At 36.2% G+C, this 14,682-nt stretch overlaps 1 protein-coding gene across 4 annotated transcripts in view; it reads left to right on the top strand.

Moving 5' to 3' along the window:
• rxfp2l (relaxin family peptide receptor 2, like) overlaps nucleotides 1-14,682 on the top strand; it is a 52,147-nt gene that overhangs the window by 36,449 nt on the left and 1,016 nt on the right. For 3 of the 4 annotated variants that reach the window (XM_056746844.1, XM_056746841.1, XM_056746843.1), the window contains 11 exons: nucleotides 393-464; nucleotides 1,038-1,112; nucleotides 1,656-1,727; nucleotides 3,354-3,425; nucleotides 4,147-4,218; nucleotides 4,298-4,387; nucleotides 4,937-5,008; nucleotides 7,073-7,144; nucleotides 9,000-9,229; nucleotides 11,740-12,150; nucleotides 13,667-13,879. In XM_056746844.1, coding sequence (XP_056602822.1) covers nucleotides 393-464; nucleotides 1,038-1,112; nucleotides 1,656-1,727; nucleotides 3,354-3,425; nucleotides 4,147-4,218; nucleotides 4,298-4,387; nucleotides 4,937-5,008; nucleotides 7,073-7,144; nucleotides 9,000-9,229; nucleotides 11,740-12,150; nucleotides 13,667-13,879 — 1,451 coding nt within the window. The remainder of the gene's footprint in view (nucleotides 1-392; nucleotides 465-1,037; nucleotides 1,113-1,655; nucleotides 1,728-3,353; nucleotides 3,426-4,146; nucleotides 4,219-4,297; nucleotides 4,388-4,936; nucleotides 5,009-7,072; nucleotides 7,145-8,999; nucleotides 9,230-11,739; nucleotides 12,151-13,666; nucleotides 13,880-14,682) is intronic. The other variant, XM_056746842.1, reaches the window with a different exon arrangement.

The following is a 14,682-nucleotide window of genomic DNA, read 5'->3' as shown; positions in this document are numbered from 1 at the left end:
TAGAAAACACACTTTTACACACACACGAGAACTGATAATAAATGCTATTCAATCAGGAATAATCCGCCCCCTCTCACTTCTTTCACTTTATTTCTTAAGCTACTTTCTGCCTTGCTGTTTATTTGCTTTTGTTCTCAGACATAATTGACAGACTGTGTTTGTTCTCTGTATGAGTGAAATCTAGAGTGATTGAAATGAAGCCTGTCTCTTTAAGAGCTCAGATTGTTCTTTTTACTAAAACTGAAAAATGTTTTCCTCAAATGTCCTTCAGCAACTGAACAGCCAGTTGTTTCACATGATGCTTAGATGGCTATGAAGGTCAAACGTTTGAATATTGAGTAATTTGTCTTTCTTTATTTGATGTCTGTTTGTCTCTCTTGGTGCATGTTTAGGATTTTGGATGAGAACAGAATATCATCTTTGCGGCAGAAGTCTTTTGAAGGCCTGAAGTCTTTATTTTTCTTGTAAGAACTTGTTTTTTCACCTTGACATTGCTAACAGATCAACAGTTTATTAAATTAATATTAAAGGAAAAGCTCACCAATTTTTTTTTTAATTCAATCATCATTTACTCACCCTCAAGTTGTTGCAAATCTACATTATATATATTTCTTTGTTCTGATGAACACAGTGAAAAAAATATTTGGAAGAATGCTTGCAACCAAACAGTTCTTGGCCACCACTCACCATAGTAGGAAAATTGCTTTATAAATGAACACAAAAGAAGATATTTTGAAGAATGTAGCAAAGCGAACAGTTCTGGGGACAGTTCTTTTGACTAGCATTGTCATTTTCCTACTATGTTAGTCAATGGTGGCCAAGAACTGTTTGGTTACAGTCATTCTTCCAAATATCTTTCTCTGTGTTCATCAGAACAAAGACATTTATACAGAGTTTGGAAGGTGAGTAAATGATGACAGAATTTTTAATTTTGGGTAAACTGTCCCTTTAAGAGTATAGTATGTGTTAAAATCTTAATTTCTTTTGTACAGCTCAACACATTCATAAAATCCTATGTGTATATTTGTACTTTGCAGATCTTTATTGAATAACTCTGTTGAACAGTTTCCTAAAACGTCTATCTGTCTTGAGATGTCCCGCCTCAATTGGTTGTGAGTTATAAACAGAATTACATCACATAGACATTTTTCAAAAGGAAAGTTTGTAAAGTATATATTTTTTAAACATTATACTGTTCAATAGTATATGCTGTGCAAGGTAGCCTATACTGTAAATAAATAAGGCTTGCCACTTGGTTCATTTCACATCAAACTTATTTTATTCAAACATAAGAATAATTTTGTACTTTCTGTTTCATACATTTTTAAAAGGGATTTTTCCAGTCTTCATGTCATCTTAATTGACTCATCTTGTGTTAATTGGTGCTATACAGCACACAGCTTGAAAATAAAGATCTGTCATTCCAGTTCTGAAAATGATTTTTCATAGAACAACTCTTCATCATAAAAGAGAAATTGGATTCCTCGACAAGTGTCCAGATATTTTTTTTTTCTTTAAACTAGAAATGAAAACACAATTTCATGTTTATGACTGAGAATAATGAATCTAATTTTTTTATAAATATGAATTCATTTACATCCCCCACTCCATCACTGAGAGCAGTTTCAAGTGAATGAGTGTGTTGGTTTCTGCAGGGAAATGGAGGGAAATAGAATATCATCTCTCTGGGCTTCCAGTTTCAAAAACTGTTCTTCACTTACTGTTTTGTGAGTATCAACAAAGCAAGCACACCCACACTCACGAATACAACGTTATATGCAGTTATTGTTATAGTTTATATAGTAGACAGTTATATAGATTTTTATTGAGTGATGAGGAGAGAGAGGTGGGGCAAGTTTCCCTAAATCTCAGCTGGAAACACTTACAAATATATGCAGTCTTAGGTTAAACTGAATAATTTAGGACCTTGTCAGATTAAAGACATAAGGAAGGAATACATTAAAATAACTACATCATTTATTAGATGTTGATATGCATCACGGATATCTTCTGCTGCTGTGAGGAAGATCTTTGATGTGTTAGTGACATTTGAAGGACATATTGTCCTAAGGATCAAGCCTTATGGATAAGACATGTCAATGAAAGGTTAATCAATGGCTCAGTACACTCAATGTAAAAGTTTAATAATCTATTTACATGTTGTTCTAAACTGACTTTCCCTTATAAAAAAGTAAATGCTGCATGTATGACATCAAGTTAATTTCATATTCATTATACTTAAAATACAGTGCAAGAATATTAAAGTGTACTAGTAGTATACATGTAAGTGTACTATTTCAATACTGTTTTGGACTAAAATGGCCCACTTCTTTGTTTTTAAGCATAGCCTATTTTTAATCATACTTTAAGTATAACTAGTAAACTGTGAGTATACAACTAGTTTACGACTACATTTAGTTTATAGGTTTAGTTCACTAGTTCAATTGTAGCACATTAGTTAGTTCATGAGAGGACACTTTGAAGTATACTCTCAGTAAACTATTAGCATACTAATAGTTTCAGGAAACTACTACCATATTTATATATATATATTGTAGTTTTAGTGAATTTATATCTTCTTTTTGCACTAAAAAAATATATGATTTAGGTATTATTTTTTCTGAAATGTACCTTACAGTGTAGGCAAAATATACTATTCTATATCTTATTATTATATCATTTTGCTATTATATATTATATCAATTCAGAAATTAAGGGACCACTACAAAATTATTTTTATCCTTTCTGAATTTATTATTTATAGCTTTGTGTTTAAGTAAAATACAATTTTTTCTTGAATTCTGTGAAATAGTGACAAGATTAGTCTCAAATTCCCAAGTTATTCTGACAACACTTTATGCACATTATTGTATTGACATGATTCAGAAAGGTCTCTGAATCTTATTGACTGGTTTGTTTGTATTTAATGCACTTCGATATTTGAGTTAAACCACTTTAAATCTAACATTAAAATACCTGTTTCTCATATGGCCTCAAACCACATTTCTTCACTTATGTAAATATTTTATCCGTCAAATTTGTCTAGTGCTTTTCAATTCTTATACGTGACTGTAAGTGTGTGCCTGTGTACAACGGCATTATTGGAAAGGTTTGAGGTAGTTCTCTGTAGCATGAAGCAGAAAGGTGGTGGTTAAGTGTGATCCTAAGACTCTCTCAAGACCCATAGACATAGAGAAGCTGATTTACATATAGATGTATATGAGTTCATTCCGTGGCTGTGAAGACTTTGGTGATTTGGGTTATACATTTGAGATGCTCATATCTGTGTATGTGTGTGTGTGTGTGTGTGTGTGTGTGTGTGTGTGCCTGCGTGTGTGCATGGATGTGTTTAGGGCACTGAGGAGGAACCACATTAGCTCCATTGAGGAGGGAACATTTGCAGACATGCATAAATTGATAGACTTGTGAGTAGGTGTATGACACACACAGTTTCTTTCCTTCTTTCTTTCTTTCTTTCTTTCTTTCTTTCTTTCGTTCTTTCTTGGGGAGCCCTGGGGAGCATACACACTGATAAAAATGTATGTATTGAATGCTCTGTAAGTCCCATTGGATAAGAATTTGTAAACTTAAATGTTTTGACAGCCTCTGGTCATACTGCAGAACTCATTTTCTTTATCAGGAATGTCTTGATTTCCTGCCAAAATATCTGAACATTCTGAATAGATAAGTACATTTACCTACATTTGCAAAATTGTCAGTAATATTAAGACTTGTTTTGAGAGAATGTAATTGCATTTTTTTATTGTTTTTGTACCCTATTGGCAAATTTCAGCATTTAAATTTTGTTATGTTTATGCATGAGACATAGTCTCTGAAAACAAGTCTTACTCTCTTGTTTTGTGCCCTGGAAGATAGTTGCACAAGCGACAACAATCATTTGATTTATCATAATAATCATTTTAGGTGAACTATTTCTTTAAGCAAAGCTCTGCTGCAGATTGACCCCTTCGAGGTGGAGAGAGAAAGCAAAGAGAGACACCTGCTGAGTAAATACTCTCAGCATAATAAGCATAAATCTGGGAACAGAGCTGGTGAAACAGCTTTTATTTCACCTTTTTTTTCAGTTTTCACTTCCATTCATGATTAAGGTGATAAATGAGCTGCTGAATGTAATTTATTTTACAGAGATGTGTCTGTGAACCAGATTCAAGATCTGCATCCATCTCTCTTCCAGAACCTCCAGAACCTTAAGCAGCTGTAAGACGCTCTTCACTTGATTATTATTACTCTATTGTGCAAAGCTCAAAGTCTAACACAATTTTTCTACTGGTGTCAGGGATTGGACAAGGAGAGAACCCAAGCGCAGGCAGCTTGACAAGAAAACAATTATTTATTTAAATAAAACAAAACAAAAACCCACGAGGGGGTAAAACAACAAGGACAGAGGGAATAATATATAGACAAAACAGGAACGAAGACTAACTAAACTGGACTAACTAATACAACACTTGACATGAATTACACTGACTAGACTAGACAATACCTTACAAGACATGATGCAGGAACAGGACGCGAAGTACTACAGACAAAACAAACTCGCACAGGGCAGAAAACACAAGGGCATAATAAAGGGAACCAAATTAAGAGGGTAACAGGTGCAGGGCACAAAATCATTAACCATCGATAATGAGGAAACAAGAGGGCGGGGACAAAGACGAGACCCGAGAGAGCATGCGTTACGCCATAGCAAGCAATACCACGTATCTCTCACACTAAACATGTGGGTCTGTCATGATTCTGCCACAAGACTTGGAAACTATGAGTAGGAAAGGCAGAATCATGACAACTGGTCTGTCAGTGTTATTCACTTGCCTTGTGTTTATTTTTCTAGTGATTTATTGGTTACTTAAAAGCCTGATGAGATCACACTGAAGTATTCTAAACCATCAATGTTTATGTGTTTTTATTGTTTTAGAAATATCTCCAACAATCCTCTGGGACACATATACAGCAATCAGTTTGACAGTTTGGTGAATTTACAGTCTTTGTGAGTAAACAGGTGTCACATTTTTTCATTTGTACATAAGATCAGTTACACGTCTCGAGAGCACTTTAATCCACGATGTTATACTGAAATGAGAATCAAGTTCATGACTGCCAGTCTTTTAATCAGACAGTTATTGTGAGGTGAGTTTAGAGGGGGTCTTATATGACCATTCAATAGAAAGTTAATTACAGCTACAAATATATAATGTGCTGATGAGTCTTGATGGTCAAAGTGTGGTGTTTGGCTATAAAAGTGAATTACGATATTCATATTAGTCTGTTTTGTATATTTGTCTGTCCCTAATGTTTTCTATACGGTGTCTCCAATGTGGTGCAGCTCAGAGTGTTCTAACCTAACACAAATCGAAAAACTGGTGATTTTCTGTCCAGACATCAATTGAAAATGCTGAAAAAACAGTCATTAAGAAAAATCTGAGCACTTTTCTCAGAGCAGAAAAGGACAAACACACACCTCTTATTTTTATGATATCAACAATGCTTCTACAGATAAGATGCCAAAGATGGCACTTTGTTACTGGTTCACATGTCCTCTGTAGATCTTCATAGCATCATTTACACAAGTAGGACACAATGTTACTGGATCAACATCCTATATTGTTCCTGAAAAACCATTCCTGTCAGCCACTATCTAGAGAAAACCTTTATTGCATAGAGGTTCCACTGATCTGTTATCAAATATGTCTCAAATATTTCTTCTGAAATTCCTTTAGAGGAAAAGAAAGAGAATCAAATAAAACAATTGTTGACATCGAGTATCGTTGACATTCATGTAGTGAGCTGAGAAAATGTTTGGGGTACTTTGAAAAATCAGACTTTTGATTACAAACTGTAATATTTTAGGAAATGTAAGGATATAGTTTGTGAAATTGTGTTTTTTTATAGTTTGTGATATCACTTTTGAAACTTCTGAGATCTCCGCAAAAAGATTTTAGACAGCAGGAGATTAAAGAGATACCTCACCCAAAAATGAAAATCTGTCATCATTTACTCACCTTCCAAACCTGTATAAATTTCTTTGTTTTGCTGAACACACAGGAAGATATTTAGAAGAATGTCAGATCTCGACCTCCATTGACTACCACAGTATCTCTTTTCCCTACTGTGGGAGTCAATAGGGGGTGCGATCTGAAATTTGTCCAAATTTATTCTTGTTTGTTCAGCAAAACAAAGAAATGTATACAGGTTTGGAACAATTTTAGGGTGAGTATCCTAAATGATGACAGAATTTTCATTTTTGGGTGAAGTATCCCTTTAAGAAGATTAAGCCTGATGCCCTTCATAAACAACAGAGGAGATATATAAAATAAAATATTTTATGGGTTTTCCTTCCCGCTTCCGACTTGTGTGTGTGGACTTTGCATGTTCTCCCCGTGCCTCGGGGGTTTCCTCCGGGTACTCCGGTTTCCTCCCCTGGTCCAAAGACATGCATGGTAGGTTGATTGGCATCTCTGGAAAAATTGTCCGTAGGGTGTGAGTGCGTGAGTGAATGAGTGAGTGTGTGTGCCCTGCGATGGGTTGGCACTCCATCCAGGGTGTATCCTGCCTTGATGCCCGATGACTCCTGAGATAGGCGCAGGCTCCCCGTGACCCGAGGTAGTTCGGATAAGCGGTAGAAAATGGAATGGAATGGGTTTTCTTAGCCTTAAATCTAACCTTAAGCCCTAATTTAAAGGAATAGTAAATCCTCTAAAATCCTGTCATTGTTCACACGCCCCCTTGTAATTTCAAACCTGTATGACTTTATTTCTTCTTCAGAACACAAAAGAAGATGTTTTGTAAAAAATGTGTAATCGAAAACTGTTGGTCCCCATCGACTTGCGTTGGTTTTGTGTCCATACAATAGAAGTCAATGAGGACCAACGTTTTTTGGTTACCAACATTTTTCAAAATATCTTCTCTTGTGTTTTGCAAAAGAAATGTAATTAAAAGCTGGATAAACAGGCCTACAGTTGTCTTCTTATTCTGGAATAAAGTGCGCATGTTCTCTGGATTAAAAACAGCTGAAGGATAAAAACCATTCCCCATCTATTTGTTTTGTGTACAGGAGTATGGAAGAAGTGGAGATTCCTGACATCAGCATCAGGATGTTCCGGCCCCTTAATAACCTCACTCACATGTGAGCAAGCTAAAACATTCATCCCAACACTGCATGTCATTTGGGTTGGGAATCAAAGATCCATTCCAATTCTGGAATAGGAATGGAAATGTTAGGAATCATATATTTGATATAGATTCAATGGGGTTTATGCATACAAAGCGATGACGTCCTTCTGCTAAAATCACTGCCAGCTCTGATACATCCGGTACAGCGCAAAATAGGGAACAATGGCTTCAGGATGCACATAGGATTAGGATCAACAATGTGCGTCTAATTATTCAAACACTTCGACATACGTCGACAACCAAAAAGGGGAAGCACTACTGGCTATCCGTTTCTAGGTATATCTACAAATATGAAAAGAAGCAAAGTGAACTTTTGCACTTACTAGAGGCAGGATCACAGAGGCACTGAACTATGCTCACCCATAGTGATGTCAGTTTGCGGATATTTGAACCTTTTCTTACGAAACATATCATTATCACTTGGTGAAAAATCCCCTTAGTGCTATAAGAGTGGAAGTGACCTAGCTGGCAGGGATTTTAGCTGAAGCACGTCATTGTCCCGTGCGCATAACCTATTCTTCTTATCAATTCCTGTATGCACTTTGTGGATTGTGGATATCTTAAAGAAATAGTTCATCTTTAAAATGGAAATTCTGTTATCATTTACTTACCCTGTTTTCATTTCAAACCTGTATGACTTTCTGCAAAACACAAAAGAAGATATTTTTTGAAAAATGTTGGTAACCAAAAACCATTGGTGCCCATTGGCTTCTATTGTTTGGACACAAAACCAATTTCAAAGTCATTGGGGATCAAAGGTTCTCTGCTAGCAATATCTTTTGTGTTCTTTTGTGTCACTTGTGTTAACTCTAGGCTGAATGATAAACTCAATTTAAAAAGCCATACCTGGATGTAAAAAACTTGCCTTGAACGTCTAGCACCAAGATTATAAGATGTCTCTCTGCTCATGAATCATTTGATCTTTTTCCCATCATATTTAAGATCTCCAGATCAGGTGTGTCCCCTGTAGAGAAACGAATTTGCAATAAAAAAGCAATAGAGATGAAGCCTTCAGAGAATTTTTTTATGGAATTCCATCAATTCTGATTGAGGAATGAGTCCCTCTACCCTGCACACACTTTGACTTTGTGCAGACGAGTGGTGCTGTATTGAAGTCTTCATGAAGTTTAACCTCACAGTGAACTTTAAAGACATCCGTTGCATTAAACAATCTCTTTATATTTGAGACAGTCAGCTCTGGCAGCACTTCTACTCCTTTCTGAGCTGTTGATCAATCCGAAGTAAATTTGAATGTGTACACTCTACTCAAAGACTAGTTTTTTATGTATCAACACTTGAGAGTGCACAAGAAAGTGGGTTTAAGCTCATTACACATACTTAACTATGTAACTTTTTTTTTAAATAAATAATATTAGTTTTAAACACAACATATGCTGGTCTGTTCGACAGGATTATGTACGCCCCAAATAGCAAAAATAATTGTCTGACATATTGAATCAATGTTTAATTGGTTATTTACAATGTTTATTAAACATTAAATACATTTTGTAGTTTTTATCTCGTACGTCCTAAATAGCAAAAATAATTGTATTAATGTTGAATCAATGTTTAATTGGTTATTTACAATGTTTATTAAACATTAAATATTTTTTTTAGTTTTTATCTTGTACGTCCTAAATAGCAAAAATAATTGTCTTAATATTGAATCAATGTTTAATTGGTTATTTACAATGTTTATTAAACATTAAATCAATTTAGTTCGTTTTTTATCTTTGGCTGTTCTACATATAACACACGTTTGTTCTTCTGCTGTCTGTTTGTGTTATGTACGTGTTGGATACTGTCAGCTATTTCAAGCGCTTTGAATTCTGCGGATATTCTCCCAACGTGCGAAGCTGCAAGCCGAACACAGATGGAATCTCCTCCTTTGAGAATCTCCTTGCCAACATCATTCTGCGCGTATTTGTCTGGGTCGTTGCCTTCATCATTTGCTTCGGAAACATCTTTGTCATCTGTCTGCGCTCCTGTATCGCCTCTGAGAATCAACATCACACCATGGCCATCAAATCTCTTTGCTGTAAGTCTGTTATATATCAAACAGTAGTGTCACAGAACCAGTAACAGTTCAGAACCGTTCCTTTTATAAACCCAGTGGACTACATCATTCTTGTGATAGGACATCACAATTAAAAAAATGTAAAAAATTAACCCCTGCCAACCATAGACAGTATAAAACAAGGACAGAATGTCCGTGACGTCACCCAAAGGTTTTTGATGAGCATTTTAAAGCTAATGTTGGTGGAGCTGGTCGTTGTCATTTTGCCAGCGTGTCACCCCCTGATAATTGAAAATGGCCAAAGAGGCGGGATGTGGGTGGAGCTGGGGTTGCTGAAGCCACGCCCGCCTAGCTCGAAGTTAGCATTTTAGCATGTTTATGGAATTGACTCCCTTTTGGAGCCTGCCTCTTGCAACTAGACGATGAATTGCAGTTTGAGTCACATTTTGGTTTCATGAAAGAGACCAAAAGGTTGCCACTCACTGCCAACCCACCAAATGCAGTTAAAAACCAATCATGGCGGGTAACACTATCAAATCACTAGCCAATTTCCCTTGTTATGTGTTCACTTAGGTTAGTTTGTGTTGAGATTTAGCTCAAATGCTTGTGAGTCATCATGAAATATTAAATACAGCCTAATTTCGCAGCTGTGCTTATACTTGAACATACCTGTCACTACGCAACAAATAAAAGAGCGCTGGTTCATTTTCATTTTTTTTTTACATTAGTTTTAATGTCAGGTGTCCGCTGTTAATGCATTTTTTATGAAAAGGATAAGGTTGAAATAGGAAGTCATGTTTTAATAATATGAAACACACTTGTAATAAGGTTCAATAAAAGGAAGGAGGCGGGAACCGGCGAACATTTAAATAGTTTAATCAAAATAAACAAACAACAATATGGAAGTAAAATGCCACAAGAACATAAATATAAACTTAACGCACAGCTGCTTCCAACTATCACACACGCCACAGGCCCCGCCCCACGGCTCTCGTCCCGCCTTCCTCACCACAACAATTTAACAAGAAATATATAAAAGGAAGTGTACAAAATATATAAATATATGCTTTCTGAATTACGGGTAACATTTAGCATCCATTTTAGCTGGTAAGTTAACCAGTTAACCCTGGATAAAACTTAAGTTGAAAACGATTTGCACTTTAATCTATGCATATGATGTACTGTATTCACCAAAAACATAATGTTCAAGTAAATAGAATTTAGCATTCACAACTAATTTGCATGATGACATATTTCTGAGTGAAACAGGATATTCATAACAGTGACCATATGGGATCTGATCCAGAGGCAGGCAAATTATTTCACTCAGATTTATATCAATAAAAAGAAACACAAATAAATGTTCTTTAAAAAAATCTCCACTGATGAGTCCTTCATAATGATTCAATAAGACAAGAATGATTTTATATTGACATAATATATAATTATCCACTGAAGTGGATCAAAGCTCATAAATAATGACTTTTTTTGTTTTCTAAATTGTGCAAGTGTGAGTGAAAATGTATAATTTTGTCATTCATTGACATCATACAAACATGATTAAAGGGTCATAGTTTCTTCTAATTGCAGCATCTACACAAACACACACACACGTGCCATTACGCTTCTAATTATACACATCAACACACAACACTGAAGCTCAATCAATTATACATCTATGCAGTATCACAAGCTTTTATTAAACATCAAAACACACACACACTTTCCCACCCGCCGCGCAGATAAATAATTACAACCAACAGCGACACAAATAGAGCTGGTTGACTCATACGTGACCTCGCTGACGCCAACTGCAAACAGCAACACAACTAATACCTGGACAGAAGCTTTCATTGTACAGCAGACGAATTTTCAACCAAATCGGAGTGCAGAGCTATTCAGTTGGGGATCGAGGGGTAAAGGCTAATCCACATCTCAGAGACCAAAAGATAGCAGCCACAGAGCTGGAAAAAATTGATGGATGAACAGATGGCTAGATACGTGCAAGTTAATAGGACACTTTGCTCTCTTAAATTATCAATACGTACTACCCCCTCAGAAGAGGGATGTGCGGAGGGAGGAAAGACTGTGTTTCTCTATAGCGTTGGAAAATGCCATTTGTTGACATTGGCTTGAATGTTCTGCAGCAGCGTTAGTGATGGGGTTTCATTCTCTCACATGTTTGACTAGAAGATCACTGAGGCTCTTCCCGAATTTCGCAGTGCTCTGAACAACTCACCGGGGAGGTGAAGATTCTAATGAATGAAAAACATGAATGAGGGAGGGGAAGAGATATGGAAATAGCAGTAAGTGAATGAAATATTTTGCAGCTGTTAATAATAAGATGAACCGACTGGCCAGACGATTTCTGTAGCACACACACAAGGCAATCGAGAGAGAGAGAGACCTGACCTCACACACTAGTAAAGATAAATGTAGCACAAAAGAAACTTGACAGGTTGAACGATTGACTGAAAAGATGGATGGATAGATGATAATGGCGTTAATCTCCAACTGTTGCTCTCTGATAGGTGCAGACTGTCTGATGGGCGTGTACCTTCTTTTCATCGGTGCCTTCGACATTAAGTACTGCGGCGAATATAACCGCCACGCTCAGATATGGATGGAAAGCCTGTCCTGCCAGCTGATTGGCTCTCTGGCCATGCTGTCCACGGAGGTATCCGTCATGATGTTGACCTACATGACTCTGGAAAAGTATCTGTGCATCGTATTCCCGTTCCAGCACTACCGCGCTGGCCGAAAACAGACCCTCTGCTCGCTGACGTTCATCTGGCTGCTGGGATTCATCATCGCTGTTATTCCCTTCTGGGATAAACAGACATTTGGGAATTTTTATGGTCGAAATGGAGTTTGTTTCCCTCTTCACTCAGACCAGACAGAGAAACCTGGTGCCAGATGCTACTCTACAGCCATCTTCCTCGGTGAGAGCAGAGGCCACCGAAGTGTGTGTTTTGGGTTTGTCTGTGCCAGTCTCTTGAGGTTTGAATTGGCTTTTCTGAGATTATTGAACAATTTCCCCAGAGATTCAACAAAGCTGTGTTGAAACTTTCTCTCCTTGGAACATAAACGTTTTTGAAGGAGAGAAAGTAAACTCAGTCACAGAATAATGCTGCCAACTTGTGCCAAGGCTGCATGAACCACCAGTCAGTCAATTGAACACGTAAGATTGGGAACAAAATCTATTACAAGCAAGAGTAAACAAAACAGCAAACATTTATAGATGAATAGACTTCAGTTTGTGTCAATCAATGCTGGATGGTCTGCTTCATTTCTGACTTTTGATCATTGGTGTGTATAATAGAAAGAAAACTCGGTAACACTTTACATTAAGATAGCCTTTATGAAGCTTTTATAAATGTGTTGATCATTAATAAGTCATTTACAAATGCATTATAAAGCGGTTATAACTGCATGAACAAAAAGGGGGATTCTAACGAAATACCTGCCAAATAGCGAGCAGGTATAAGTAAAACAACACCCTATAGTGTCCACTCTGACAGCCTATATTGCAAACAACATCAAGATTATAATAAATCTGCTTTGAGTCAAATAAATAATGCATAAATTCATGTATTAAGCATTAATAATTTGCGAGTTATTTGGCAGGTATTTCGTTAGAATCCTTCTTTTTATTCAAGCATTTATAGCTGCTTCATAATGCATTTGTAAATGACTTATAAATCATAAATGAACACATTTGTAAATGCTTTATAATGTGTTACCGAAAACTCCCAGACTGGGTCACTCTATACCACTGAACCATTCCAAAATAAAGAGAACATTTATACAATCTAAACTAATGAAACAACCCTGTTTAAAGAAAGTTTTTATTGGTCAAGAGTTTTTTTTTTACTAAGATTTGTGAACTGTCATAACTGTTGTTTCATATCGGTATAAACTTAGTCTGATGTTTCTCATTAAATTAATAAGAAGAAATAAATAGAGAAAAAATACATGTAGAGTATGCAGGTGTAAAATGAATGTAGATTGTAAATGTAAAACAATCTGGAATTTGTTAAATTTGATGAGAAATGTTAAACATGTCTAGCTCTTTTTCTCAGTAATAATACACAGGAGACTTAAGAAAAAGTTCACATTTCCTCTCTATTTCATCCCATTAATGTTTAGGAGAAATAATGGACATTTAAAACACCTCAACTGTGATTTTGCTTTCTAAGCCCGTGAAGAGAAAATGTCCCCCTAACATTAGTTTTTGGTTCCCTTTTAGTTGTTTTTTGGGAACCAAAAACTAACATTCTGGGAACATTCTTGGTAACAAAAAACTGTTAGCTGGTTATGGGCGGATCACTCCTAGTTCTTCCCACAGTTTATGAGTTCATTTTGAGGCAAAAACCTTTCAATCTAAAGTTCAAGTTCAAATGCCCAACAAGCATTCTGTGCTGCCTTGTTATCGATGATGCTTTGTTTGTCCATCAGGTCTGAATCTTCTGGCCTTCGTGATGATCGTATTCTCCTATTCCAGTATGTTTTACTCTGTACAGAAGACGGCAAAGACAGCTAGCCAGACAGTATTTGATCGTGAGGTCTCCATCGCAAAGAGATTTTTCTTCATTGTCTTCACTGACGCCATGTGCTGGATCCCAATCTTCCTCTTGAAGATTCTCTCGCTGCTGAGAGTACAGATTGCAGGTACGAGTGTCAATATATTTCACAACCTATCAGAGAAGACATTGACGCGTTATGTTATTATGAGCGTGTATCTTAACTCGTAATTGCCATGGCTTTGAACATTAGCTAAGGATCTTAATGAGCCAGATCATTCATGTAGTTCCAAGGTGAGAAAAAGATCACCAGAGGTGATTTATCCGGGACTCCAGTCCAGTGTATGTTCTCCTGTGTGTTCTTGTGGAGCTCTTATATCATTCAGAATGCAACCCAAGGATCTATGTGTTCATTGGGTAAACCTTGATTTTTAAGATTATGGAGCTTTAAAATAAGATGCGATCTTTGCTTCAGGAGATGATTTTTGACAATTCCCAAAGCAAGATTTTATCAGTTTTGAAAACTTTTCATAATACAGTCACGTGTAACTAGAGTGTTTTTCTCAAAGTTTGATATCAACTACTGTTTGAGAGTAAACTCTACGTTACATTTTTATCAGCGTTGTTTAGTAAATGCAATTTCTAGTAATGCAACTTAATTCTGTTAATTCATCACTGTGTGCTACAGTATTTCAGTCCAGGCCGCCTGTTTTTTTAAAGCAATATCTGGCAAAACTGGTTGTGGTACATATGATTGGGCTTAAAGATTTTTTTTACAATGCTGTATTTTGTATTTTCTTAGTTTTTTCTTTATTTTGACAAGTGAAATTGGAACTGGTGTGTTCCAAAAAGCGAATAACAAATTTTATACTCTTTTATTCACTTTAGATAAAAGCATCTGCTCAATAATTGCATGTAGTCATTAGTTTGATTCTGAAAGCCTTTCCAAAG

This window comes from Triplophysa dalaica, chromosome 4 (assembly GCF_015846415.1).
Source record: "Triplophysa dalaica isolate WHDGS20190420 chromosome 4, ASM1584641v1, whole genome shotgun sequence".
In the NCBI taxonomy this organism is placed as follows: Eukaryota; Metazoa; Chordata; class Actinopteri; order Cypriniformes; family Nemacheilidae; genus Triplophysa; species Triplophysa dalaica.
The sequence above is the reverse complement of the archived record's forward strand: the minus strand, read 5'-3'. Positions and strand labels throughout refer to the sequence as shown.